We start from the raw sequence: 27,424 nt of genomic DNA, 5'->3' as shown, positions 1-27,424 counted from the left end.
GGGGGGGGGGGGGGGGGGGGGGGGATATAGACGGTGATGTCGAGCGACGTAGAACAAATAAAAATGAATGATGTGCGAACAGGTACCGATGATCGTCAGCTGTGATTGAGCTGGTGGTGAAAACGAGTTCTACCTCCCTGGAGATTTGACATGATGTGATGGAGGTGACTTACTGACGTTCACATGAAGCCAACATGCCCCTCCCCCTCCTCCCCTCCTCCCTCCCTCTCCCCGCTTGCCCTCTCCCCCCCCCCTCGCTTCTCCCTCCCCCCTCTCCCCCTCTTCCCTCCCTCTCCCTCTCCCTCCCCCCTCTCCCCCCCTGTTCCTCTCCCTCTCCTCTCTCCCCCCCCACCCCCCCCCCCCCTCTCCCTCTCCCTCTCCTCCTCCCGCGTTCGGTTCCTGGATGGGGCGGTGTAAGGTGGTTCTTTGGGGGGGGGCAGTGCCTGACACAGTGGTGTGTGGACCCGCACCACTGCCAGCGCCTGCCATTGCCCCCCCATCCCCCCCCCCCCGCCCGATGGCAGCGGACCCCATCCACGGAGCCAACAAAGTTTGGAGGAGAAGCTGCCGATAAATAAACACGGCTCCACACCACCTTGTCAACAAGCGCCGAAGCCACGTGTAGAACTGATTCCAGTAGAACTGCAAGCCCTTTAACTGTGTGTGCAGCTCACCATTTGTGGTTGGTGTTGGCATCATTGTTTATCATCTCCTCTAAAAGTGGGGATGGAGGTGGGACCCACCAACCCAGCCAACCCCAGCCAACCCCAGCCAACCCCAATATTACAGGCATTGTCATTCCAAGTTACCTTTCTTCAACAAACATATGATTCCAGGCCACGCCTTTTCGCCTTTAACCACCCTGTCTAAATACTGGCTGGGAAATGTAAATAAAGCCACATTGTCGCCGACGTCAGCGTTGCCCCTTTAATTACCAGTCCCTGGAGTGGCATCTACCGGCGGTAGCAAGAGAGGACCACAGTTAGTAACTCGGTGCCGCTTGGTCCCCGCGTTGACGCGGCACAGTCCCACCACGGACAGTTCAGGTTCACGGAGCGGGTCCAGCAAGGAGCCCGAGTGAGGAGGGGAAGCTGAATAACGCAGGCTGATGCTGAATTGTGGCGGGGCTGCTGGAGGGGTGTAGAGAGAGGCGATGAATGCAGTAACTTGGAGGCGAGTGGAAGCACTAGAGAGAGCGCAGTGATCCGCTGTAGCCCGGCGATCCAAGGTGGGGGATGCGTTACGGGCTCCGCTTCTGGCTTGTCTCACCGGCGGTGCGTGGTGGCCGCGGCTCGGAGCTGCGGATGGCAGTGGGGCGGAGTGAGCGGCTCGGCGGGGAGCTGCCGTGGTGGGTCAGTGTGAGCGGCGTCTGGGCGAGCGGCTGAACACAGCGCATCATCCGCTGCCCCCCTCCTCTCCTCTCTCCAGACCCAGGTGGAAGTTGGAAGCGCGGGGAGGTTCGAGGAGCCCCTCTCTCCTCCCACTGGGATGTGGCGGGGCCACCGAGCCGGGCAGAGAGACGTCTGAACTCCGCGCTGCTCCACACAAGACAACAATGCGCCTCCGACTACTGCGCTACCTGTTGCTCGACCTGCTGGGCTTGTGGTGCCCGGTGCTGGACTGCATTACCCAAGGCAAGGCGGGCCAACACTTGGGGGGCATCGTGGTGGTCTCCGGCCAGAACACCTCGAAGGAACCGGGCGCCCCGGAGATGCCACCCAAGCCGGACCGCTGCCAGGGCTACTACGACGTGATGGGCCAGTTCGACCCGTCTTTCAACTGCAGCACCAGCATCTACCAGTACTGCTGCGGCACATGTGGCTACAGATACTGCTGCCAGTTCAAAGAGTCCAAGTTAGACCAAAGCATTTGCTCCAACTACCGCACCCCGAACTGGGCGAATGTGAGCAAATTCCCACAGAGGCCGGACGAGAGTGCGTTCGACCACACCAGGGATAAGACCAATTTAATCGTGTATTTCATTTGTGGCGTTGTGGCAATCATGGTCCTGGTGGGGATCTTCACTAAACTTGGACTGGAGAAATCGCAGAGACCTCGGCGAGAACTGAATGTGTCCAGGTAAGACAGCGCCCGGTCATTCCCCCCTCCCTCCCATCAGTGCATGGTGCAGTCAAACCAACTGGTTCAAGGCGCAGTGTATTTCTGTCTGAAGAAGGGTCTCGACCCGAAAGGTCACCCATTCCCTCTCTCCGGAAATGCTGTCCGCCCCGCTGAGTTACCCCAGCACTCTGTGAATCTCGTCGGTTTAAACCAGCGCCTGCACTTTCTCACCGACCCCGCTTGTGAGGAAGGCTCTGAGCGAATAGGTGGCGATTAAGGAGGGATACACAGCACCATGCAGCAGCAATGATATTGGCGTCTCTGCGCCCCTCACACAGCGCCGCACGACTACATTCTCACTGCGTGCTGTAATCATCAGTGTTCCTGACAATGTGTTTGTACCCAAGTTATTGCATTCTGGACATTATCCACGCACGCTAAATGTTCCCTTGCTGCGTAGAAACACACGGCGAGTGTTGTTTTTAAACTGCGCCGTTTTATATTTGTACACGCTACCCACGAGAGCTCTGACTCGGGAAAACATCACGACCACAAACTTGCTTTTTGAGTAACCTCCGGATGAATCAACTTAGTTTTAAAATAATAATAATGCGGCGCTGTTGATATTGCTGTCATTAAAGGCATTCCTGACATTACACCTGTTGCTTGCAGTGTAGATGGCAGCTCTCTCCGACTTCAACACGTTAGCCAAGCCTCTCGCTCCTTCCTGTCCTGCCTTCTCATTTTAGAATGACCCTTAGTAAAACGCAGCCCGGACTGAATTAGTTAAATGCCTCCAATTCTATGTGTTATGCTTTTTTACTAGGCCGGGGAGTTCTAGATATTCACAAACGAGTGCCCCGATAAATATTCAAAAGGTCACGAAATCCTTTCTATGTCAGTAAGTGTCACCTATTTCGGTCTAAAACGAGCATCAGAGGAATAATACATAACATACTGGGTAAATGCAGCTCACTTAGATGGCCACCTTCGGTCAGCGTGGGCGAGTTGGGCAGAATGGCCTATTTCCGCGCTGTGATTCTATTACTCGTGTGTGCCTACTGTAGATGCGTGGCGAGAAGATGCCCATTCCTTCTCTCCTTCTGCCCCGCTGAGCTACTCCAGCATTGTGTGTCTGTCTTCGGTGTAAATCAGGATCTGCAGTTCTTCCCTACACGTTACTAGACACGCGTCTCCGTTTCTCAGTGAGTTGTGTTTACCGAATCACGGGCAACAACTGCCTCCAAAACAGTGTAGGAAGCGGCAGCAGATGCCGGTTTGTACCGAAGATGGACACAAAAGGCTGGAGTAACTCAGCGGGCCAGGCAGCATCTCTGGAGAGAAGGAATGGGTGATGTTTTGGGTCGAGACCCTTCTTCGGACTGAGGAAGGATCTCGACCCAAAACATCACCTATTCCTTCTCTCCAGAGACGCTGCCTGACCCGTTGAGTCACTCCAGCTTTTTGTGTCTATCCCCCAAAGCAGTTTTGAAAGTGCAGACCTCAGATTGACCGACACTGTCTTGTCTTAATAAATGCAAACAGAATAGCAGTTTCCAAAAACAATCTGCTCAGATCATCGACTTGTGATGATGGAAGCCCCGCTGAAAAGTGAGATCTGGGGAGAAAAGCTTTTTAAAATACCGTGGTGTTTTTTTTCTGATCTGAGGTGAAAATCCGAATACATTCTTGTTGTGAGATATTTTAATCCAAAATGCGGAGCGGATTTAAAAGCGGCGGCAGGCAATGGTTTTTAATTGGTTTTAATGAGGGGGCTGAATTTCTGGATGGTCTGCCAACCACTTTGTTACCCAGTGAAGTTACTAAACTGTACTTTTCCCACCGCCAATGTGTGCACCTCCACATCCGCGCTGACACGCAGCGCTCGTCAATGGTTATGGCCACACACACACTGCCTTTAGAAGCCGCCTAGCATCGGCGCCGGACCGAAACACGAGCAGCCAACACGCCACATCGGCACCACGCATCACCTATGTGTAGAAAGGAACTGGAGGGTGCCGGTAAAGACCGAAGGTAGACACAAAGTGCTGGAGTAACTCAGCGGGTCGGGCAGCGTACCTGGAGAAACAGGATAGGTGACGTTTCGGGTCTGAAGAAGGGTCTCAACCTGAAACATCAACCATCCTCTCTGCCCAGACGTGCTGAGTTACTCCAGATTCTCTAGATTCGGACTTAGTTCGGACCTTGAGACGTTGCCGCGCAGATAAACGCTAACTGCCTCACACTCACACACGCACACGCACACGCACATGCACACACGCACACACACGCACACACACATGCACACATGCACACATGCACACACGCACACACACACCCACACCCACGCGCGCACACACACACACGCGCGCACACACACACACACACATAAACGCACCTTCACACACACATAAACGCACACACATACGCACACACACCCTCACAAGCATACACACACACGCTCTCACACACGCATACATACACACATTCACACGCACACACACACACATAAACACACCCTTATACCCTCACACACCCACATACACGCGCACACACACACGCACACACACAGACACACGCACACACATATACATACATACCCTCACACACACACACACGCACACATACACACCCCCACATCCACACGTACACCCACGCGCACTCTCACACATACACATTGCTAAATGCTACGTGATTCAGCGAGACCCTGCTTTATCCCTTACGGCGACTCCTAACTATTCTGGTCTCGGTGATTTAATGGGTTAAACCAAGCGGAGTTGGCTCGCAGGCGTTTACTCCATTCAACCTACATTTAAACGTTGGGCTCGGACGCCGCTGATCAGACAAACGGCGACCGGGCATTTCCACAACTGTTCCATCCAATATTCCGCCTCCAACGCTTTCCAAAGTCTTCCCAAAGTGGCTGCCTTGGCCACAGGGGGAAGTTGCAGCCGACACTGGCTGCTCGGGTCCATCCTGGAAGATCGACCCATCAACATCCTCCCCTCTTGACTCGTTACATCATTTGGGGAGGTTTATTTTACAGATTATTTTCATTCCCATTCCATTTAATCTGTTGGTCAGACTTTATGTGAAGACCACCCCGGCAGCACTGAACCTGTTGGACTGAATGAGCCTGTCCTCTGCTTTGGGAGTCCTCCAATGCACCACAAACAGAGAAGTCAGGCTGGCCCACGGAGCGATTGGTACAAGGTCTTCCCTTCCATGCTAAGTCATATCCAGCTGGTGTTCAGAAAGTTCTTCCATCGTCTGCTGATGACACCCTCTTTCATCACGTTAGCAACCAATAAAATGAAACTTTCCACACGTATTCTCCACCAGGTGGAGTCTCTGTGCTAATGTGTAAGATATAAATATTATAATACTGATGATCACGGGCTTCGCATGACTTACTCTAATGTGGAGTGAGTTATTCATCCCGGAGCCTTCATGGTCAACTATCTACCGAGGGTTGGTTTCAACCTGAGGGCGCGTTGAAGTACAGTAGGAAGAAGGGCCACACTTGGACACAAGTACAGCGGGCTCCAAACCATCAGCAGCCAGCAATGCGAGCGACCCTTGTTCCGAGTGATTTCCCTCGAGTTTCTAATGTAGTCCTAACCTTTCCCCGGCTCTTCCAATGACCAGTCCACATTTAATTCACTCCATTCACAAATATTCAATGGCCGACTCAGCATTTGCTAAATTACTATCCACCAATCTATGAAATATTGAACGGATAACGTTGCCTTATTTTCATCTGCCTTCCCATTATACCTCATCTGCTCATGAGATGGCACAATGATCTGGGCGAATTTAATTTGGACATTTCAATATCCAGAATAGATACTTTACAGCCTGCCCTTTTAAATTAAAATCATATTTTACTTTGTGGATGCCTGGGATTACTTATGAGCGATGAAAAACAATTCTCCTGCGGAATCTTTCAAATCATTCCAGGAACATTGTTCATTTGTGCCTGGTATCTATCCATTTGCAAGTAAACACAGACTTAACCATTACTACACGTTGTGTAGGAAGGAACTGCAGGTGCTGGTGTAAGCGAAGATGGACACAACATGTTGTGTGGCAATTACACACGGAACCACCTTCTCGCTGACCTGCGGCGTACAGGAACCACCGTCTTAGAGCTAGACGCCCCCAAGTCTCAAACTAGTTCCCCGTTTACATGTGTAGGAAGGAACTGCAGATGCCGGTTTAAAAACGAAGATGGAAACAAAATGCTGGAGTAACTCAGCGGGTCAGACAGTATCTCTGGAGAAAAGGAATAGGGGACGTTTCGGGTTGAGACCCTTCTTCAGTTGCAGTTTTGGTTGTCGCAATGACCGTGATCATTGTGAGATTGTTATCTGCACTCTCGAGTTAGATGCCATTTTGAACTTTAAGCATATTCATTTTGACCTTTTCCCAAGGACAGTAAGATCAGGTAAATCCAAAGGAAGATTTTCTTTGCTGCTTTGTGATCATTTTTCCAATGTGTTTGCTCAAATCTAGCCACCATTGATATTACTTGGAGGATTATCTACATTTTTCGACATCTTGCCATCCTATGTTGCAGTTTTCTGTCACCAGACCCTCAGTTTTCTGTCACCAGACTCTCAGGTCCGAGGTGAATCGTGTAAGAATATATATTTGAGCTGCTTACAAGCCAGGATTAAGGTCTTCAGCCATTTGGCTGCAGTATCAGTCCTCTGATCTCCCAATACAATATGAAATAAAAATATAGAACCATGAATAACAGGAACCCCTGGAGCCTGTTCCAGCATTCAATTGTTTATGACTGATCACACACATTAGTACCCCACCTCTGCTTTCTTGCTCCTCAACCCCCCCCCGAGAATTGTAATTGAAAGGGGCATCTTTCAGGGGGGAGATTGAGGAGGGGCATCTTTGACCCTGACATTCACGAGGCAACATACCATTCTGGTATCTCGTAGGCAACTATAGAATCTCCTGTTCCTTTAACCATCGCGTCTCCTATCCTAATATCTCTCTCTCTTGTCATCTTTGCCTGCTGTGTGTATTAGCCATAGGCCTGAATGCTGCTGCTGCTGCTCTCCTCTGATAGACCACCCATCCCCAAAAGGTGGTATCTTGTCAGTAAAGCAATGGTGATTGGAAAACTCAACACACTTTGCCTGCTTTAAGGTGATATTTCTTTGGCTGTTGAAACTTGCTTTTCCTCCACTCTCGTCTCCTGCCTGTTTATTTCCAGTTTGGATTCTCAGCATCATCAGCCCAGCAGAGCCAGCAGTGTTGTTCTGGTTCAGTGTTTCATTAGTCTCTGATAAAAGTGATGTATGCTGGAGATTGAGATGGGAATCTGTGTGTGTTTCATTTGCCTTTCTCAGAAGTGTCTCGGCTGTGTTTGCGTCACTCTCTGCCTTTCCATTGGACCGTGAGTTGTGTCGTGACACACTGTATTAGTTCCCAATTATCTGCACGTTTTGCAAGCTCACCACTTAAAATCTCATCAGAAGATGAGGTTGAATCAAGGTTGTCCATAAGAATGATCCACCATCTCCAGGTAGCTTTTGACACCAACCACATAGAGATCTGCTGCTGCCGCCTTTGACAAACTCTGTCTGTCACTCTGTTGCCATGTCTCCAAAGACCTGCACATGTTGTCATTTTTTGTGAAGTCTTTCACTTCTGTGTTTATTCTTCACCAGTGCAGTAATGCACAAACAACTGCTCCCTCTCAGACGTGTATGCACTTTAACATTTATCCACATAGAATTTGGTATCACCAGACTCACCTCCAAACACAAATCTCTCAAAGTGTGAAATCAGCTTGTAAGGGGCAAGACTTTGGGAAGGCTCTTTCTGGTTCTCTGAACACCCTTACACAACATCTACCTGTGGTTCTTTCTCTGTTTTATCTGCCTTATTGTAGCTTCATCATTGGCTATCGCACAGGCAGATTCACATACACTAGTTCTGTATACCTGCATGTTGTCATTACTGCAGTATACCAGTGATGTACATCACTGCATGGAAATAGTAGACAACTATGTATCATCTGTTCTAAGTGCGGAATCAGCTATTGGGGTTTAACGTAGATTCATCACATCACTTTGAAGAGTTTAGCATAAGTTTCCATGTGTACACATCTCCCATTTGTTTATAGTGGAATCTCTCACGCCTAAATGTCACAGGTAATGACTCAATTTCCTTTTAAGTGCAGCATGCATTAGACAGTCAGAACTCTGGCTACGTATGTTATTGGTTGGCTGTTTAGCAAGATAACTGCTCTCATCAGGAATCGGCTATTTTCTGTCATCAAAGAGGTGTATCCATAGCGGCATGGTGGCACAGCGGTAGAGTTGCTGCCTTACAGCACCAGAGACCCGGGTTCCATCCTGACTATGGGTGCTGTCTGTACGGAGTTTGTATGTTCTCCCTGTGACCTGTGTGGGTTTTCTCCGAGATCTTCAGTTTCCTCTCACACTCCAAAGATGTGCAGGTTTGTAGGTTAATTGGCTTGGAATAAATGTAAAATTGTCCCTGGTGTGTGTAGGGTAGTGTTAATGTGCATGGATCACTGGTCGGTGCAGACTCGGTGGGTCGAAGGGCCTGTTTCCATGTTATATCTCTAAACGAAACTCTGACCCTACAATATCATTTATTTATTGAGCAGCTTGCTCATGGATATCCCTCCAACACTATTCAACAACTCTCCTTGTTGGTTTAGTCAATGGGTCTCACACCAGTCTTAGATGGGGCAGGAATTTGGTTACGTTTGTAGGTCACAATATTACTTCATCAACACTTCCTCACTAACCTGACCTCCGCTAAGACTCCAGAGATGTAACCTGACCAATTGAGTTACTCCAGCAATTTGTGTCTTTTTGTTTGTAAACCAGCACCATTATTGTTGCCCAATAATGGCGACCACATGATTCATGAGAAAATCTTCTTCAGTTTGAAATCTGCTAACTGCACGTTCCTACATGTTTGTGTCCAACTGTTTTTCTTTGCATCTGTTAGTTCATTGCCTCTGCCATAGTCTCTCCTTCCCCAAAGACGTTGACTACCATAGGCTTTCATCCTTCACTAAAACTCTTTGATTCCATTGCTGATCCTAAAATGCATTCTGAGCCATCAATATTTCCCAAATGGTCATTTGGAAGGAATGCTCTGAGATGCGTTCAGCGTGCCAAAATTCATTCTTGGCATCCTGCAGATTGAAGACCTTTGCTTGGATCTGACATGATATCTTCGACTGGAGAATGGTTCCTCTTTAATGCTTTATTCAGATCATGTGGAGACAGGTTCTCAGGCTGTTTGGCTGATCTATTCACACCAAGCCTGGTAAACCCAAAGTAGAAATGTGTCCGCTGTTGTGATGATCTCTATCTTCATCTGCTTTCAGTTTTATTTGACAGCCATTGAAGCATCTTGGATTATGTGCCACTGGCAGCTACTCCTATTTTTTTTTTTGGCTTTTCAGTTCCTTCAGAAATATCTGCAAATTCATCCACCAGCTGTGTGTCTTTGAGTGTGGAACTTGAATCTGAAGTAGCCTGTCCTGTCAGCATATTCTCTGTTTCTACTCCCACCATAACTTCACTTCATTCAAATGTGTTGAATGCCTTCCCATCCTCTAAACATATGGAATCTGTTCACCCTTTCATTGCTTGGAGGGTTTTGGTAATTCTCATTTATTGGGCTGCATCATTATGGAGTGATTAACATCCCCCGTCTATTCAAGTACAACACACTCTGCTTTGTACTTTTTCATTGTTTGGACTTCCATTTTCTCCCTGCTCTTTGCACAGTTGTAAATCATTTGCAAGGTTGTGCATTGTTAGCACTTGTTTTGTCTCTTCATATGTCCTTGCAAATATCGTAGTGATGATGTTGCATGTTGCATCACAATGCACTTGGAATTGTGTCTGCTTTTCTTCTATTTCCACAGTCGCAGAATCCTGATTTCCTTTGTATTTGCTCCATTTTCTTTCTGGCTGAATCCAATGTCATGACTTTGAGCTCATCATACTTTGTTCAGACATCTCACTGGGGCTGTAGCCAGCTTGTGTGACATTGCGAACTAGACTTGTTCCTTTTCATTTTTCAACTCGTCTAGCTTACTAACTTTCGTCCTGCTGCACGCTATTGATTTTTTTTGCATTTGTGATATCCTTTCCGTAAGCTCCTTCTGCCATTTGTACATTTGGCCTACAATATTTGCACTTGTTAAACTGTTGCTGGTCATTATTTCTATGCTTCTGTTGGACTACATGAACAGAACAGTGGTGTCTGCTTTCCAACTCATCAGCTCCAGCTATCGAGTTGGAGGAGTTGAAACACTTTGAAGATTTGACCCACTTTACCAGTTCCTCTCAACCCTTTCTCAGTCCTGCAGCCCAAATAATGCCTACATCCCACTGCAAATCAAAGAACCTTCAAATCTCCAGAGTCAAAATCTGAAGCCAACAACTTCATTTTAATCAAACATGTGTTGAATGCTGTCCCATCCTCTGAAAGGCTTGAATTTGCTCGTGCTCTTGTTGCCTGACGAGTTTCAATAATTCTCAAAGGCTTTGGTAGGCACAAAAAGCTGGTGTACCTCAGCGGGACAGGCAGTATCTCTGGAGAGAAGGAATGAGTGACGTTTCGGGTTGAGACCCTTCTTTAGACTGGTTAGGGATAAGGGAAACGAGAGATATAGATGGTGATGTGGAGAGATAAAGAACAATGAATGAATGATATGCAAAAAAGTAACGATGACAGAGGAAACAGGTCATTGTAAGCTGTTTGTAGGGTGAAAACGAGAAGCTGTGTGACTTGGGGGGGGGGGGGGGGGGGGGGGGGGGATAGAGAGAGAGAGGGAATGCCAGGGCTACCTGAAGTGAGATAAATCAATATTCATACCACTGGGCTGTAAGCTGCCCAAGCGAAATATGAGATGCTGTTCCTCCAATTTGCGTTTAGCCCACACTTGATTGATTGACTGTTGGGCTCTTTGACCTGGTGCTACAAAACACCATCACTTTTATTTCCATCTCTTTATTAGCTATTCTCAATACAGCATTGAAGGATATTTCCCCTTCCATTGCTTCCATTCATTTGACCAGTTACTTGTCACGAGCTGCTGAGGCAGCTTTACCTGCTCCATCCTCCAGCATGGTCAACCATATACCAGCTAATGAAAATAATCAAGCCTGTTGCCTATCATGCTGCAGTAACTCAGCAGGACAGGCACCATCTCAAGAGAGAAGGATTGGGTATTGTTTCGAGTTGAGACCCCAAAGGTCACCCATTCCTTCTCTCCAGAGATGCTGCCTATCCCGCTGAGTTACTCCAGCATTTTGTGTCTATCTTTGGGGCAAACCAGCATCAGCAGTTCTTTCCCACACCGTTTCCTGGTCCGAGCACACTGATGCAATTATTAAGAAAGCACATCAGCGCCTCTACTTCCTGGGAAGATTACGGAGAGTGGGTTTGTCAAGGAGGACTTTCTCTAACTTCAACAGGTGCACAGTAGAGAGCATGCTGACCGGTTGCATCGTGGTTTGGTTTGGCAACTTGTGCGCCCTGGAGCAGAAAAGACTACAAAAAGTAGTAAACACTGCCCAGTCCATCGTCGGCTCTGACCTCCCTTCCATTGAGGGGATCTATCACAGTCGCTGCCTCAAAAAGGCTGGCAGCATCATCAAGGACCCACACCATCCTGGCCACACACTCATCTCCCCGCTACCTTCAGGTAGAAGGTACAGGAGCCAGAAGACTGCAATGACCAGGTTCAAGAATAGCTATTTTCCCACAGCCATCAGGCTATTAAACGTTGCTCGGACAAAACTCTGAACATTAATAGCCCATTATCTGTTTATTTGCACATCAGTCTATCTATTCATGTGTATATATATTTATATAATGGTATATGGACACACTGATCTGTTCTGTAGTCATGCCTACTATGTTCTGTTGTGCTGAAGCAAAGCAAGAATTTCATTGTCCTATCAGGGGCACATGACAATAAACTCTCTTGAATCTTGAATCTTGACTATTACACTGGATCGCAGCGAGGTTTTACCCAGTCATGTAGTCATTGGAATTCTGTTTTGGCAGACAAATCCAAAATCATTTTAACAAAATCTAATTATTTATCTTCCTTCTCGCACAACAATGCATGTGGGATTTCATGACAGAAATCTAGTGTTTTCTTTTTTGAGCAAAACCATACCTGAAGTCAATATAACACGTTTAAACTGTTTTCTAACACCATGTTGCATTATGCTATCACCAAGCTTGTTCTTCCTTGTAATAACATCTTCCTTGTCACAATCAGTAAGTTATTAGTGAGTTACATTCATACATAGGTATGAGCTATTGACACGCCTGTCCTGTGCTCACTCTCAGACCGATGTCCTCTAATCCCTTAAGACTTGGTGCTTACAAATGTTGCATTACCAGGATATTGTGCTAGATGGTGCAACGTCTCTTACATCATTCCCCAGTCAGAGATCTCCGAGGTCTTTGATGTCGGAATTAACGAGTAAGTGCACTTTAAATGTAAGCCATCTTGAAATGGCCGTTCCTGTTGTCTGACAATGGCATCTATTCCCACATATACGTGATGTCTGATCAACATGCAGGTCTCATTATCCCCAATCTGTTCTTTCACTCCTGTAACCCAATTGCTCTCATTGCAATGTTTAGTAAATATTGTCCAAATATGAGCTATCTTCCATCCTCTACCTTCTATTGATACATGTTGCATTTTTTTGCGATATGCGGTGCATTGTGAACATTTAGATATATGTTACTGTTGATTGAAGTATATGAAAGGTTATTAGTAATTTTTGATCTCATTGAACCATTCTAATCAATCACTACTTTATGCCAATGTTTTGGATTCTCTTAGAGGGCCCATTAGCGAGGGGGCAAAAGTACATTTAACTGTTTTACAATTCCCAGTACTCACATTCATAGGATAAGAGATCAAGAATCAAAGTCAAAATGAATAATGTGCAGGATGGAACTGCAGATGCTGGTTTACACTGAAGATAGACACAAAATACTGGAGTAACTGAACGGAACAGGCAGCATTTCTGGATAGAAGGAATGGGTGACAATTCGGGTCATGATCCTTCAGACTGGAGTTAGAGGAGAGTGAGGCACAGAGATAAGGAAGTGTAAGGTATGAAAACGAGACATCAAAGGGGATGAGAAAAATATAGAATAGATCATCGTTAGCAAGGTGACAATAGACAATAGACAATAGGTGCAGGAGAAGGCCATTCGGCCCTTCGAGCAAGCACCACCATTCAATGTGATCATGGCTGATCATCCACAATCAGTACCCTGTTCCTGTCTTCTCCCCATATCCCCTGACTCCGCTATCTATAAGAGCCCTATCTAGCTCTCTCTTGAAAGTATCCAGGGAACTGGCCTCCACCGCCCTCTGAGGCAGAGAATTCCACAGACTCGCCACTCTCTGTGAGAAAAAGTGTTTCCTCGTCTCCGTTCTAAATGGCCTACTCCTTATTCTTAAACTGTGGCCCCTGGTTCTGGACTCCCCCAACATCGGGAACATGTTTCCTGCCTCTAGCATGTCCAAGCCCTTAACAATCTTAGATGTTTCAATGAGATACCCTCTCATCCTTCTAAACTCCAGAGTGTACAAGCCCAGCTGCTCCATTCTCTCAGTATACGACAGTCCCGCCATCCCGGGAATTAACCTTGTAAACCTATGCTGCACTCCCTCAATAGCAAGAATGTCCTTCCTCAAATTAGGGGACCAAAACTGCACACAATACTCCAGGTGTGGTCTCGCTAGGGCTCTGTACAACTCTCCGTGAGAAAACATGTTTCCTCGTCTCCGTTCTCGAAGCATACAGAGATAACATTTATTCAGGGGCAGTCAAACTGGTCGGAGAACTAGGAACGGGGAGGGATGGAGAGAGAGGGAAAGCCCAGTTGTCAATTCCAGAAATGTGGCTGTTCTTTGAAAACTGATCATTCAAATTATTTTTTTCTGCTTACATTTTCATCAACACATCATGCTCAGATTGAATCTGCCCATTTACTGGGATATTATCTGTCAGACCTCCAGTTGCTTGGCAGCCTTTCAGCTGCTTTGACGTATGCATTTGGAAATGTTCTGAATGTGATGTGATAGATGTTATTACCAGAGCAGATTCTTTCGAAAGATTAATTTGTCAAAATCCAGAATTGTTTTCTAACTATGGGATAATTCTTTTCCTTCATTATTGCTGGAGACAGAGTGAAGGAGCACATAATTTCCTTTCTCAGCAAGGGCACAAATAAATATACCTTGGTCAAAAATATAGAGTTCAAATTGGCTTTTTGGATTCGGACTATTACTCCATAACCATGTGTATGTCCTTTCACCCTTCAGCTATCCAGTTTCACCAACTTGATCCATTATCAGTTCAGTTGATAGACACAAAAAGCTGGAGTAACTCAGCGGGACAGGCAGCATCTCTGGAGAGAAGGAATGGGTGACATTTCGGGTCGAGACCCTACTTCAGACTGGTCAGGGGAAAGGGAAACGAGAGATATAGACGATGATGTAGAGAGATAAAGAACAATGAATGAAAGATGTGCCAAAAAGTCATGATGCTAAAGGAAACAGGCCGTTGTTAACTGTTTGTTGGATGAAAACGAGAAGCTGGTGCGATTCTGGTGGGGGATGGAAGAGGGAATGGCGGAGTTACTTGAAGTTTCAATATTCATACCACTGGGCTGTCAGCTGCCCAAGCAAAATATGAGATGCTGTGTCTCCAGTTTATTGTGTTTATTTCAGTTGTCTTCAGAGTGGAATGGAAAGCTTTATGGGAACTGATACAGGAACGATCTTTGATCAGGCTTACGATTAATGCAATGTTCTTGCTTGAGTCTACAAGGTGTTCACAAAGATGTGGAAACTCAGTTTTAAAGCCCAGTTCTAATTTTACTGTAGACAAAAGTGCTGGAGAAACTCAGCGGGTGCAGCAGCATCTGTGGAGCGAAGGAAATAGGCAACGTTTCGGGCCGAAACCGGCCCGAAACGTTGCCTATATCCTTCACTCCATAGATGCTGCTGCACCTGCCGAGTTTCTCCAGCACTTTTGTCTACCTTCAATTTTCCAGCACCTGCAGTTCCTTCTTAAGCACCTATTTTTACTGTAGCCACAAGAGATGAAAGTTAAAGATTTGTTAACTGGTCTCTAGCAGAGCATCCCTTAAACTCCGAAATTGTGTTCTATTGTGCCACTTTTTGATTGCAGTAGGAGACCACACATCATATTTTTAATAGAAAGCACTGCTCTGCTTTGCATCATATTTTACTTTGCATTTTAAAGTGTGCCATTTATTTTTTTTATCATGTTACAGACAGTCTGGTGGAGAGCCAACAGTCCTTGTGGTAATTTGAAGCAATATGGATGTTGCCAGCAGATATATCAAGTCAAGTCGCCTTTATTGTCATGTGCACGAGCATGGTGACGTGAATTTAGAATGAAAATCTTACAGTCAGACTGTACGCAAAACATAAATGATGCATAAATCATACATAAATTACCCATAAATTCAGAGAAAATAAAAAATACGGTGCATAAAAAAAGTTGCGTTTTTCCCTGATCATAGACGTCACCATTTCATTTATCCCGGATGTAAAAACATTTTTTTTTCTTGATTATCTTTCCTTTCCGACGTTTTATTTACTTGACAATACGTTTTGCATCTACAACTGACATAAATATCTGGCATATATTCCAAATGTTTTATTTCTTACAGTAGATTATGTTCCAGATAATGTGAGTGGCATGGTGGTGTAGCGGTTAGAGCTACTGCCTTACAGTGCCAGAGACCCGGGTTCGATCCTGACTACGGGTGCTGTCTATACCGAGTTTGTACATTCTCCCCATGACCTGTGTGGGTTCTCTCTGAGATCTTCAGTTTCTTCCCACACTCCTAAGACGTACAGGTCTGTAGATTAATTGGCTTGGTATAAATGTTTAAAAAAAATTGTCCCTAGTGTATGTAGGGTAGTGTTGGTGTGTGGGGATCGCTGGTCAGTGTGGACTAGGTGGGCCGAAGGGCTTGTTTCCGCTCTAAACTAAACTAAATGTGTTTCTGAAAATCTTCCTTCTCCCCTGCAGCTCTGTTTTGGATAATATTTTGGTTTTGGATACTCTTCCTATTTTACGCTTGGTTAATATTGCTCCCTTTAAAGCACAGCACTCTCTGAAGACTTATCTCGCTGCCACTTGTAACAATTTCCCATCACTGTTCCATTAAGACCACAAGTTATCCCATCATCCAAAGAGTGCACGCCTTGCAGTTTAGCACTTCACAGTAAGTCCCCGGTCTCTCTGTTTTCCGCAGTTCAAAGTCAACTTTTCAGAATCAAGTTGACCATGCCCCAGCTAATGTTTTTCAATCTATCCAGTATTTCCTTGGAATTCCCCCAAACAACTTAAAGGAAACAAATTATCCTTAGCTTGTTTACTCTCTAAATACAATTTTATCAATATACAAAACAACTCAAAATCCTTCAAATCATTTTGTAGGCACGTGTCTTGAGATTTAACATTTTCTGCTCGTATATAGAAACATTTTTACACTTTGAACCTTGCGGCTGCTGATATTTTGATGTCTTTTCTCCCCTCATGATTTAGCTTTTCTTCAAACTGACTTTTGGTTTTCTATCACCTCTGGGTGACGGTTTTAATAAATATCTCCCATTTAATTATATTAGGCTCCAATTAAAGTTGATATCAATGTAAGATATTAATGAACAGTTCAGTGTACTTCAATAGGTCTATCTTTCTCCCCAATGTGTTCTCTGGATTCAATCGCCATTGATTTAATTCATGCTTCACCATCTCTACCTCTCCTGGTATATTTCTTATATTTATTGTATTAGATCACTTTCAGGGTCCATAATTGTTGACAGGCCACTAAAGCAATGAAGCTGCCTGCAGAACATTGTCCCAAAATGAATCAGGAGCTTGAAGCGAATCTTCAATAACATTATTTTACACGCGGTGGGAAAGAAACTGCTGAGTGGTTAATGGTGGACGTAGATTACACAACTTCACATCGCCAAGTCTTCACTATATTTGAAGGCAGTATGAGCTCAATATGATTTTAATTCAGCTCATTGGCAGGAATGGTCTTGTAGCCATCTGGAATCAGGTGACCCGATGGCTATCCTTGATTGGAATTTGCTGGCTTTACCTTGCACTAAACGTTATTCCCTTTATGGTTCGAGTGTAAGTGGCTCGAGTGTAATCATGTTTTGTCTTTCCGCCGACTGGTTAGCACGCAACAAAAGCTTTTCACTGTACACGTGACAATAAACTAAACTGAACTGAAATAGACAATAGACAATAGGTGCAGGAGTAGGCCATTCGGCCCTTCGAGCCAACACCACCATTCACTGTGATCATGAGTACTACAGAATCGAGAGTGCGAGCAGCATCTCTGGAGAAACGGAATAGGTGAGCTTTCGGGTCACCTATTGAGGTTTTGAATTGGATTTTGGGTCTATCCCCAGTTTAAACCAGCACTTGCCGTTCCTTCCTACACAGAACCAAGAGTGCTATTCGAGTACGAAGTCTGAAGAAGGTACCAAACCGGAACGTCGCCTATCCATATCCTCCAGAGGTCCTTCAGAGGTCCTCCAGAGGCATGCTGAGTCACTCCAGTACTTTGTGTTCTGCACAAGATTCCAGCACCTGCAATTGCTTATGTCTACGTCAAGAGACTCAGGCCTGTCGCCTTTACATGCCATCCTGCAAAGAAGGCTGATTTCTTATATAATACATTCTTGGCCCATTTGATTTACAAATTGCCACCTCATTTTCAATGAAGCACGCTATAGGATTAAAATTAGTTATAAACTTTAGTTGGCATTTTTCTAGCTACATTATTTAATACTTGAATTAATACCTTTTACCATCTTGGCTACTTCTTGCAACCATTTTCTAATTAACACATGTTCCGAATCCCTTTCTTCCAAGGGCACTTCTGCATTGACAGAGGCTTAAGGGAAGGGTGGCTAAAGATATTTTTACTGAAGCCTTGATGGACCAAGCAATGATTGTGTGTATCTGAAGGAGTCAGTGCATGCAGTCATCCTTTAGAGGACATGGACGTATCATTGGAGGGGGTTACTACTTTATCACCAGTTTGAAAGATGCTGGCATCTATTAATGGTCTTTACACTTTACTGGTAGTGAACATGGATCCATCTGAATTAATAAACAGTAAAATCTTGGTTGTCTGGCATTTTGCAACCCTGAATGCTCCAGTTGCTAACTACCATTCCACAGGGGAAGGTTGGCCTGTTGAATTGACCAGGCCATCAGAGAGCCTGAGCTGCCTTTCAATTTGTTGACTGATTTGATTTACCAGAATCTGTCAAGTCCAGCATGTGCAATATATATGAATTTTTCCTGTAATTCCAATTCAAGAGTCAAGAGTGTCAGGAGTCAGGAGTGTTTTATTGCCATATGTCCCAGATAGAACAATTACATTCTTCTGGGCTTGTCCCACTTAGGCGATTTTTCAGCGGACTGCCGGAGACTGTCAAGTTGCCTGAAAAACCGGGAACTGGAATGGCGACTGTCAAAACGGAACACACACACAAACACATTGCAAAGGCGGGGGCCAGGGCAAGCGGGGGGAACGCTGTCTGAAATTCACACGGTGCAAAGCCAAGGTGATACAGACACACACCGCGATGAACAGGAATTAAGATGGCTAGCTCAGTGTACGGTAAGTCCTTAAAAAGAGGCGGGAGGGGAGGTCGGGGGAGGGGGGGGGGGGGAGAAGGGGGGGGTGGGGGGGGCTCATCAGGGGGGGGGGGGGGGGGGGGGTTGCCAGAATGGGGAAAGAGGGGGGGAGGGGGGGGGGGGGGGGAGGGGGGGGGGGGGGGGGGGGGAGGGGGGGGGGGGGGGGGGTGTGGGGGGGGGGGGGGGGGGGGGGGGGGGGGGGGGGGGGGGGGGGGGGGGGGGGGGGGGTGGGTTGGGGGGGGGGGGGGGGGGGGGGGGGGGGGGGGGGGGGGGGGGGGTGGGGGGGGGGGGGGGGGGGGGTGGGGGGGGGGGGGGGGGGGGGGGGGGGGTGGGGGGGGGGGGGGGGGGGGGGGGGGGGCGGGGGGGTGGGTGGGGGGGGCGAGGAGGAGGTGGGGGTGGGGGGATGGGGTGGGGAGGTGGGCGGGGGGGAAGGGGGGGGGGGGGGGGGGGGGGGGGGGGGGGGGGGGGGGGGGGGGGGGGGGGGGGGGTAGAAGGGGGGGAGAAGTAGTGAAGACAACTTTTAAGAAGCCAGACAACTTTTAATAAGCCAGAGATACACGGCTGTGAAGTGCAGCGGGCATTTAACATTACCGGTCGGTTATCCTTGGTTCTGAAAACTCGTGCTTATGTTTTTTTCCCCCAATGATCCAATGAAATTCACCGGTCAGCAAAGGCGATTAACTAAAACTACCTACGACTACCATGACTACCCACAACTACATGGCAACCCCACTACAACTGCACCTACCACTACAGGGAAGTCCAGGACAAGGGGTCACAGCTTAAGGATAAGGGGGAAATCCTTTAAAACCGAGATGAGAAGAACTTTTTTCACACAGAGAGTGGTGAATCTCTGGAACTCTGCCACAGAGGGTAGTTGAGGCCAGTTCATTGGCTATATTTAAGAGGGAGTTAGATGTGGCCCTTGTGGCTAAAGGGGATCAGGGGGTATGGAGAGAAGGCAGGTACGGGATACTGAGTTGGATGATCAGCCATGATCATATTGAATGGCGGTGCAGGCTCGAAGGGCCGAATGGCCTACTCCTGTGCACCTAATTTCTATGTTTCTATGTTTCTACAAGATTATCGATTATCCCCATGGCGACCAATTTTTGGTCGCAGAAACATTTTCAACATGTTGAAAAATTTGCGGCGACCATACTGAGGCCGCGATTAGATACCAGAATGCGGGAACTCCTCACGACCATGAAGGAGACTCACCAGACACCACCAGCGAACATGTGGCGAGTGCAGTTTCCTGCACTCGCCTAAAAAGTCGCCTAAGTCGGACAGACCCATTACTTGCAGCAGCACATCAGAATATGTAAACATTGTACACAGTAAAAAAATAATAAATGAGAGAAAAAAAGTTCAGTGTGTGTATATATACATTCACACATACGCATACTGTATGTACACCTAAAAAACAAACAAAGATAGTGCAATAATAACAATAATAGTCTATATGTAATTCATAGCTTATTTGAGGTTGTAGTGTTTAATAGCAACATGGTTGTAGGGAAGAAGCTGTTCCTGAACCTGGACGTTACAGTTTTCAGGCTCCTGTACCTTCTTCCCGATGGCAAGGGTGAAATGAGTGTGTGGCCAAGATGGTGCGGGTCTCTTATGATGCTGGCTGCCTTTTTGAGGCAGCGACTCCTGTAAATCCCTTCGATGGTGGGAGGTCAGAAACCGTTGTGTTCACAACTTTTTACAGTCTTCTTCACTCCTGGGCGTTCATGTTGCCGAACCAGGCCTTGATGTAACCAGTCAATATGCTCTCTACTGTACACCTGTAGAAGTTCAAGAGAATCCTCTCTGACGTACCGAATCTCCGTAATCTTCTTAGGAAGTCCAGTCGTTGATGTGCTTTATTTATATTTGCATCCGTGTGCTGGATCCAGGAAAGATCTTTGGAAATATGCACGCCCAGGAATTTGAAGCTTTTGAAGACAGTTGACTATAGCGCTGTTAATATGTGTCCCACGCAAAGTGTATTTAACAAGTCACATCTGTCACTCTTAAAACCTCGAATCTGTTAGGAAATTCTTTCTAACTCCTTGTTTCTGCCAGCATCACTTGAACTAGCACATTTTTTTCTGGATGTTTTGCAGGAATTGGTAAAACTCCTGCAAACTGGAATAGATGTGATAATCAACTCCAATTTATCCACCATCTACAAATTCAGTTCATATCTTGGGTGTTGGAATTGCAGAATAACAGGGAAGAATAGCTGATCCTGCACAACCCAATGAGCAGGTGGTATCTCAAAGTCCACCTCCTTTGCTCTCTTCTCCAATGTCCTTGTAATATCTTCTTCAAGTTTAGTTTAGAGATACATCATGGAAACTGGCCGTTCGGCCACCGTCCGCGCCGACCAGCGATCGCCTGGGCACTAATTCGATCCTACACACTAAGGACAATTTGCAGAAGCCAAGTAACTTACAAACTCCACGTCTTTGGAATGTGGGAGAAAACTGGAGCTCCCGGAGAAAACTCACGCGGTCACAGGGAGAATGTACATTCAGCACCTGTAGCCAAGATCGAACTCAGGTCTCTGGCACTGTGAGGCAGCAACACTATCACTGCACCAAGTATTTATCCAATTTCTTTTGGAGACATATCCAAATCAATGTTCATCACCCCATCAGGTGTGCATTCCAAATCTAATTTCCTTTGGCAAATCTTATCTCTTTTTTTTGCCAATTACCTTAAACTTTGCCGTCTAGTTTTCAACCTTCAACCATTTAATTTTGATTGAACACAGACGATTAATATTTTAGTTATTTTTCTTTCCTTTAAATATCATGAGTGTTGGAGGTGGAGAAAATGCACCATTACCGTATAAAGGAGGGAGGTCGTATTGGCATCATTGAACGTATTATGTGGCCATGAATGTCTGTGGGATTTCAACTCTAAATGGATTAGGATTGGCAATTGAGAATTGGTAATGGGTGATATCTGGAGGTCAGTGCCAATGTTGTAGCCAATGTGCCATACAATTGCTGCTTTGGAAAGGAGCAGCATCAATGCACAAGGGGAGCAGGAGTCATTGCTTGGTCATCCTTAATAGTGATCTCAGTCCCATCTTCCACATTTCTTTAAACAAAATAAGGTAAAGTGCTGTGGTAAGGTGGAAGGTAAGATGGGTCTCGAAGGTAATATATATATATATATAGGAAGGAACTGCAGATGCTGGATTAAACCAAAGATCGACACAAAAATCTGGAGTAACTCCGTGGAGAAAAGGAATAGGCAACGTTTCGGGTCGAGATCTTTCTTCAGATTGAAGAAGAATTTTTCATTCTTTTCCCCTGACTAGTCTGAAGAAGGGTCTCGACCTGAAACGTCACCTATTTCCTCTCTCTGGAGATGCTGCCTGTCCCGCTGTGTTACTCCATTTAATAGGATTTTGAAGAAGAAAGCTTTTCTAGTCAGATGTATTTCAGTTGATATTTGATTTGATCTGATCCACCTCTGTGTGTCAATGATGGTAATACTGCAGAACCCAGTCAAGCCCACATGAGATGAATGTTCACTGCTTTGCATGGGGGAAATGAAGGTTCCTTTAATCTGTAAGAAATGTTCTTTTTCAGGGCTCTGACTGATGCAATGAAGCAGCAGGGACAGTGTACCGCCAGTCATTTAGAAAGGGATGGTAAAGTTGCGATTCACGTGCAGCATGAAAGTATGCAGCCCACCACTTCAAGGAACGATTTTGGTAAGTTCTTCGATTTGACAGTCTTGTGTGGAAATGTTAACTGTGGCTAATGGTTAGTCTGTTTATGACGGGTTTCCTGAAACACACTTTTAACATGTCACTTAAAGCCTTTTTATGTCAGTAGTCCTGACAAGAGTGTAAATTGCAAACTCTACAGTCTTACTGTGTTTTGGTTGACTTCAAATTCAGTCGACAAATGGCAAATGGTTAAAGTTCTGAGTGCAAATGACATCAAGAGATATGGAGCAAGAGAGCAGGAATATTGAGATAGATGACAAGCCATGGTTATAGTGATTGAGGGAACAGGTTGACTGGCTCACTCATGCTCCGAGCTTATATTCTATTATTCTGATTTCCAAGGTGGCTGCTTCATAACCCGACAATCTTGCTGCAAGCTCATTAAATGGCAAATGAGATTCTCCAGCCTTGGTGAAGTTTGTTGTCTCTCTAATAAAATACAATACAATAAAATGTATTTGTTGTCATTTGAACCCAGAGGTTCAAACAAAATTTGGTTTCTGCAGTCATACAAACAAGAAGAACCAAGACACGACACAATTTACACGAACATCCATCACAGTGAATCTCCTTCTCACTGTGATGGAAGGCAAAGTCTTATCTCTCCCGTGCACTCCTCGTTCTTCTCCCGATGTCAGAGACAAAGCCCCCGGCGGGCGATGGTAAATAAGTCCCACGGCAATTATAAAGCCGCGCCGGGTGTTGCAAGGACACGCTCCGGGTCTTGGTGTTGGAGCCCCGGCGTGCGCTAACAAGTCCCGCAGCCATTCAAAGCCGCGCCGGGCGATGTAAGGCCCCGCTCCAGGTACTCCTCAACCCCACAACTCGGGCGGGAGAAGTCACCGCTGCGGAAGCCCCGAAAAGCCGTCTCCCAGCAGGGACCCGTGGGCTCCCGGTGTTACTGTCTACCAGACCTGCAGTTGGAGCAATGGCTTGCAATCGGAGTAGCTTTGGCTTCGGATCAGCCTCAGGTTTCCACTTCCAGTTTTGTTTGTCTAAAGGGAGGGAAATGGGTAAGTGCTGAACAAGGAAAGAAGAGGGGTGGAACCAGAAGTTTGGAAAGTTGTCAAAGAGACCATTTTTTTGTGTGTAAAACATGAGCAGTAGAAAGCAAAGAACCACAGTCAGTAATCAGAGAGGAAAGAGATGATCATAGGGGGAAGCTGAATAACATTCGACCGACTCAATATGATTTTGTGAAAGGTAAAGATGTTTGACAAATTCTCTGAAAATTCTTTGAGGGTGTAACTAGGAGAGTTGGTGGAGGGGTACTTGTAGATGTAGTGTACGTAGATTTCCAAAAGGCATTGACAAGTGCCACAGAAGAGGCTGCTGCATGAAATAAGTGGCCGCAGTATCAGGTGAAGTGTGTTAGAATGGATTGAAAACCAGCTGTATCATGGATAAATGGTGTAGGAGTGACAGGACCGGACTATCGCAGGGATCAGTTCTACGCCCACGATCGATCACTATTTATATTAATGTCCTGGACTAAAGGAATGTTTGTAAGTTGTTCACCTTTGCTGCCGATACGCAAATAGACGGAAGGGCATGATGTGCAAAGGATGTTGTGTTGATGGATTGTGTGAGTGAGCAAAGGACTGGCACATGAAGCTTTGTGTGGGAGGTCGGAGGTCATGCACTTTGGTAAGAGAAATCAAAAGTCAGGTTATATCTCAATAAGCGAGTTCGGTATTCTGGAAAAACGCAAGGATCATGGGATTTTTCAAAGGTCACTCGCGATAAACATTCTCGGCAGCTGTGCTGCTGCGTGGATACAGACCTGCGTTTCATCCGTAGTCAGGATCGAACCCAGGTCTCCGGCTCTGCAAGCACTGTTGAATTGCTACTGGACCGTCCCCGTCCCCTCCCGAGTGTCCCATCCCTGTCTGGGGGCGACCGGAAATGTCCGGAGTGACCCTGAACTGACGGGACACCGGCCTGGAGCAGTGGCGGCCCAGGCTTACAGCCAGCTTGGAGAAGAAGCGCTAACTCCACTGCTCCGGGTCAGTGTCCCGTCAGCCCAGGGCTGTCGGGAACCCAGCGGGACAGGCAGAGTTGAGCTGGAGTTAGCGCTTCCTCTCCGCACTGGCTGTAAGCCTGGGCCGGCTCTACTCCGGGCCGGTGTCCCGTCAATCCAGCGGACATCCCGGACTTCCCCATGGGATGGGACACTCAGGACGGATGGGGACAGTCCAGTAGCAATTCAACAGTGCTTGCAGCGCCGGAGACCCGGGTTCGATCCTGACTACGGATGAAACACAGGTCTGATTCCATGCAGCAGCACAGCTGCCAAGAATGTTTATCGCGAGTGACCCATGACCTGGGCATGCGCAGTTGGAAATCCTGAACTCGCTTATAGAAAGAGTCTGTCAGTGGGTGAAGGACAGATTCTCTAGTGTTTCAATCACAAAACGCTAACAGGTAAGTCTAACAATTTGTGAAGAAGGCAAACAACATTTTTGGCTTTCATTACAAGAACGTTTAAAAATAGGTGTTTTGTTTCAATTGTACAAGGTGTGGTGAGGCTTCATCTGGAATGCTGTATACCATTTTGGTCTTCTCTCCAAAACAAAAGATATACTAACTGATATACAGGCAGTGTATATAACCTGGTACTTCACCGGGTTCATTCCTGGTTGGGGAGGATTATCTTGCCAAGAGAGATTGGTTTTAGCTTGCATTCTTGGATTTGGGAAGAATGAGGGGTGATCTTAATCAAGCATAGAAATTCCTAAAGGGGCTCGACATAGAAACATAGAAAATAGAAAATAGGTGCAGGAGTAGGCCATTCGGCCCTTCGAGCCTGCACCGCTATTCAATATGATCATGGCTGATCATCCAATTCAGTATCCCATCCCTGCCTTCTCTCCATACCCCCTGATCCCTTTTGCCACAAGGGCCACATCTTAAATATAGCCAATGAACTGGCCTCAACTACCTTCTGTGGCAGAGAATTCCACAGACATGGAGGATGTTGGGGTGTTTTTATATTAGAGAGAATCTTCCACAGGGAAGTCAGTCATTCACAACTCAGGTACAAAGACGTTTCTCCTTCTTTCTTGCGGTGGTGAATCTCTGCCCCAGCGGATGGTGAACACTGGATCTTGAGAAGTGTCTAAGGTGGAGGTGTAGATAAATATTTGATAGATCAAGGAATTATCATAGTTCATAGATTGGGAGTGTAGAAATGGTGCAGAGGAGTAGTTGAGGCTAGCATAGATCAGCCTTGATCATGAGTAGGACAGAACTGCGGAGCTGGTTTAAATTGAAGAGAGACACGAAAAGCTGGAGTAACTCAGTGGGACAGGTAGCATCTATGGAGAGAAGGAATGGGCGACGTTTAGGGTCGAGACCCTTCTACAGACTGAGGAAGGGTCTGGACCCGAAACATCACCCATTCCTTCTCTCCAGAGATGCTGCCTGTCCCGCTGAGTTACTCCAGCATAGTAACAGATGGGGCAGTTTTGAACGGCCTGATAGCCTCCTCCTGTTCCCATTTCCTTGTGTTCTTATGTTCTTGTGCAGAGGTCACTCACATGGATTATGATTGTGAGTCAGATCAATAATTTCTAATGTGAATTTCCATGGCTGGCTATTGTTTTCTTGCACATATTTCCCAGACACTTATTAGCGGTGTTTCCAAATAAGTCTATCAGTGTAGTGGCTGCCTCGCCAACATTCGGTCTTCCCATTCATCATTTTTGTTATTTTTAGTATGTGTTAAAAGTATGTTTTAGTGTTCCTTGGTTTGTTTTATGTGGGGGGGGGGGGGGGGGGGGGGGGAGGGGGTTGGGGTAAACCTTTTTTCAATCTCTTACCTCGACGGAGATGCGATTTTTTTCCGTATCGTATCTCCCTCCCCACTGCGGCCTAACATCGTGGAGTTGGCGGCCGTTCCTGGAGACCGACCCGGCGCTCCAAGCCGCGAGAAACTGCGGGACTTTAACATTGCGGAGCTTGCGATCACTTTGCCGGGGATCGAAGCTCCAATCGCTGGGCTCGTGGACTTTAACATTGTGAAGCCCGCAGTCTCTGAGTAAGAAGTGGCCGACTCGGGAGCTCCATACCGCGGAGAGAGTTTCTACCGCCTCGACGCGGGAGTTTCGATTACCCCGACATGGGCTTCGATCGTCGGCTGTGAGGGCCTTGATCACCCGACTGCAGATGGTTTGACTGCCCCGACCGTGGGAGAAGAAGAGGAATTGCCTTCCATCACAGTGAGGAATATGGAATCCACTCTGATGGATGTTCATGTTAACTTTTATATGGTGTGTGTCTTGTTGCTTTTCACTTAGTATGGCTGTATGCTAACTCAAATTTCACTGTACCTTAACTGGTACATGTGACAATAAACTGACCTTCAAACCTTGAAAACTTGATAGTTTAAAGGTTTTCTACTTGTGGCGTACAATAAATTCACAAAGGAGGATGCAAATAGAAAAATAACAATAACACAAAGAAAAGCTTAGCATATTGTAAAACTCTGATCTAATGACTTGTAAATGCCTCCTTATTAACAAATTAAATGCTTTGTGTCTGTTTTAAACCATTAGATGAATCCATTAGTTCTACGAGTTTGCATATGTGGACTCTAATGGAGTCTATTCCCCATAAGAGCAATCCAGAATTGCCATTAAAATGTTCCCTTAGTATAAATTGCTGTTGTGAATTTCTTGTTGCATGCCCCTTATGCAATTTGAAGGAAATTCTGTAGTACTCTTCAGGGATGAGGGGAATCGACTGCTTGTGAGAAAAAAGCTATCAGTGCTTCTGGCAACAAAACAAACAGATCCACATTTGCTCATTTTTTGGTATTTCTGTGGCACATGAGGTGGTCAGATCATGTGAT

General features: G+C 46.2%; 1 protein-coding gene across 1 annotated transcript in view; it reads left to right on the top strand.

The window, feature by feature from the left end:
* The first annotated feature begins 863 nt into the window (after positions 1-863).
* Positions 864-27,424, top strand: part of shisa9a (shisa family member 9a) — a 316,938-nt gene continuing 290,377 nt past the window's right edge. The window contains exons 1-2 of the mRNA XM_055651847.1: positions 864-2,079; positions 22,430-22,554. Coding sequence (XP_055507822.1) covers positions 1,556-2,079; positions 22,430-22,554 — 649 coding nt within the window. The 5' untranslated portion in view covers positions 864-1,555. The remainder of the gene's footprint in view (positions 2,080-22,429; positions 22,555-27,424) is intronic.

The sequence above is a fragment of the Leucoraja erinacea genome, chromosome 20 (genome assembly GCF_028641065.1).
Source record: "Leucoraja erinacea ecotype New England chromosome 20, Leri_hhj_1, whole genome shotgun sequence".
In the NCBI taxonomy this organism is placed as follows: domain Eukaryota; kingdom Metazoa; phylum Chordata; class Chondrichthyes; order Rajiformes; family Rajidae; genus Leucoraja; species Leucoraja erinaceus.
The sequence above is the reverse complement of the archived record's forward strand: the minus strand, read 5'-3'. Positions and strand labels throughout refer to the sequence as shown.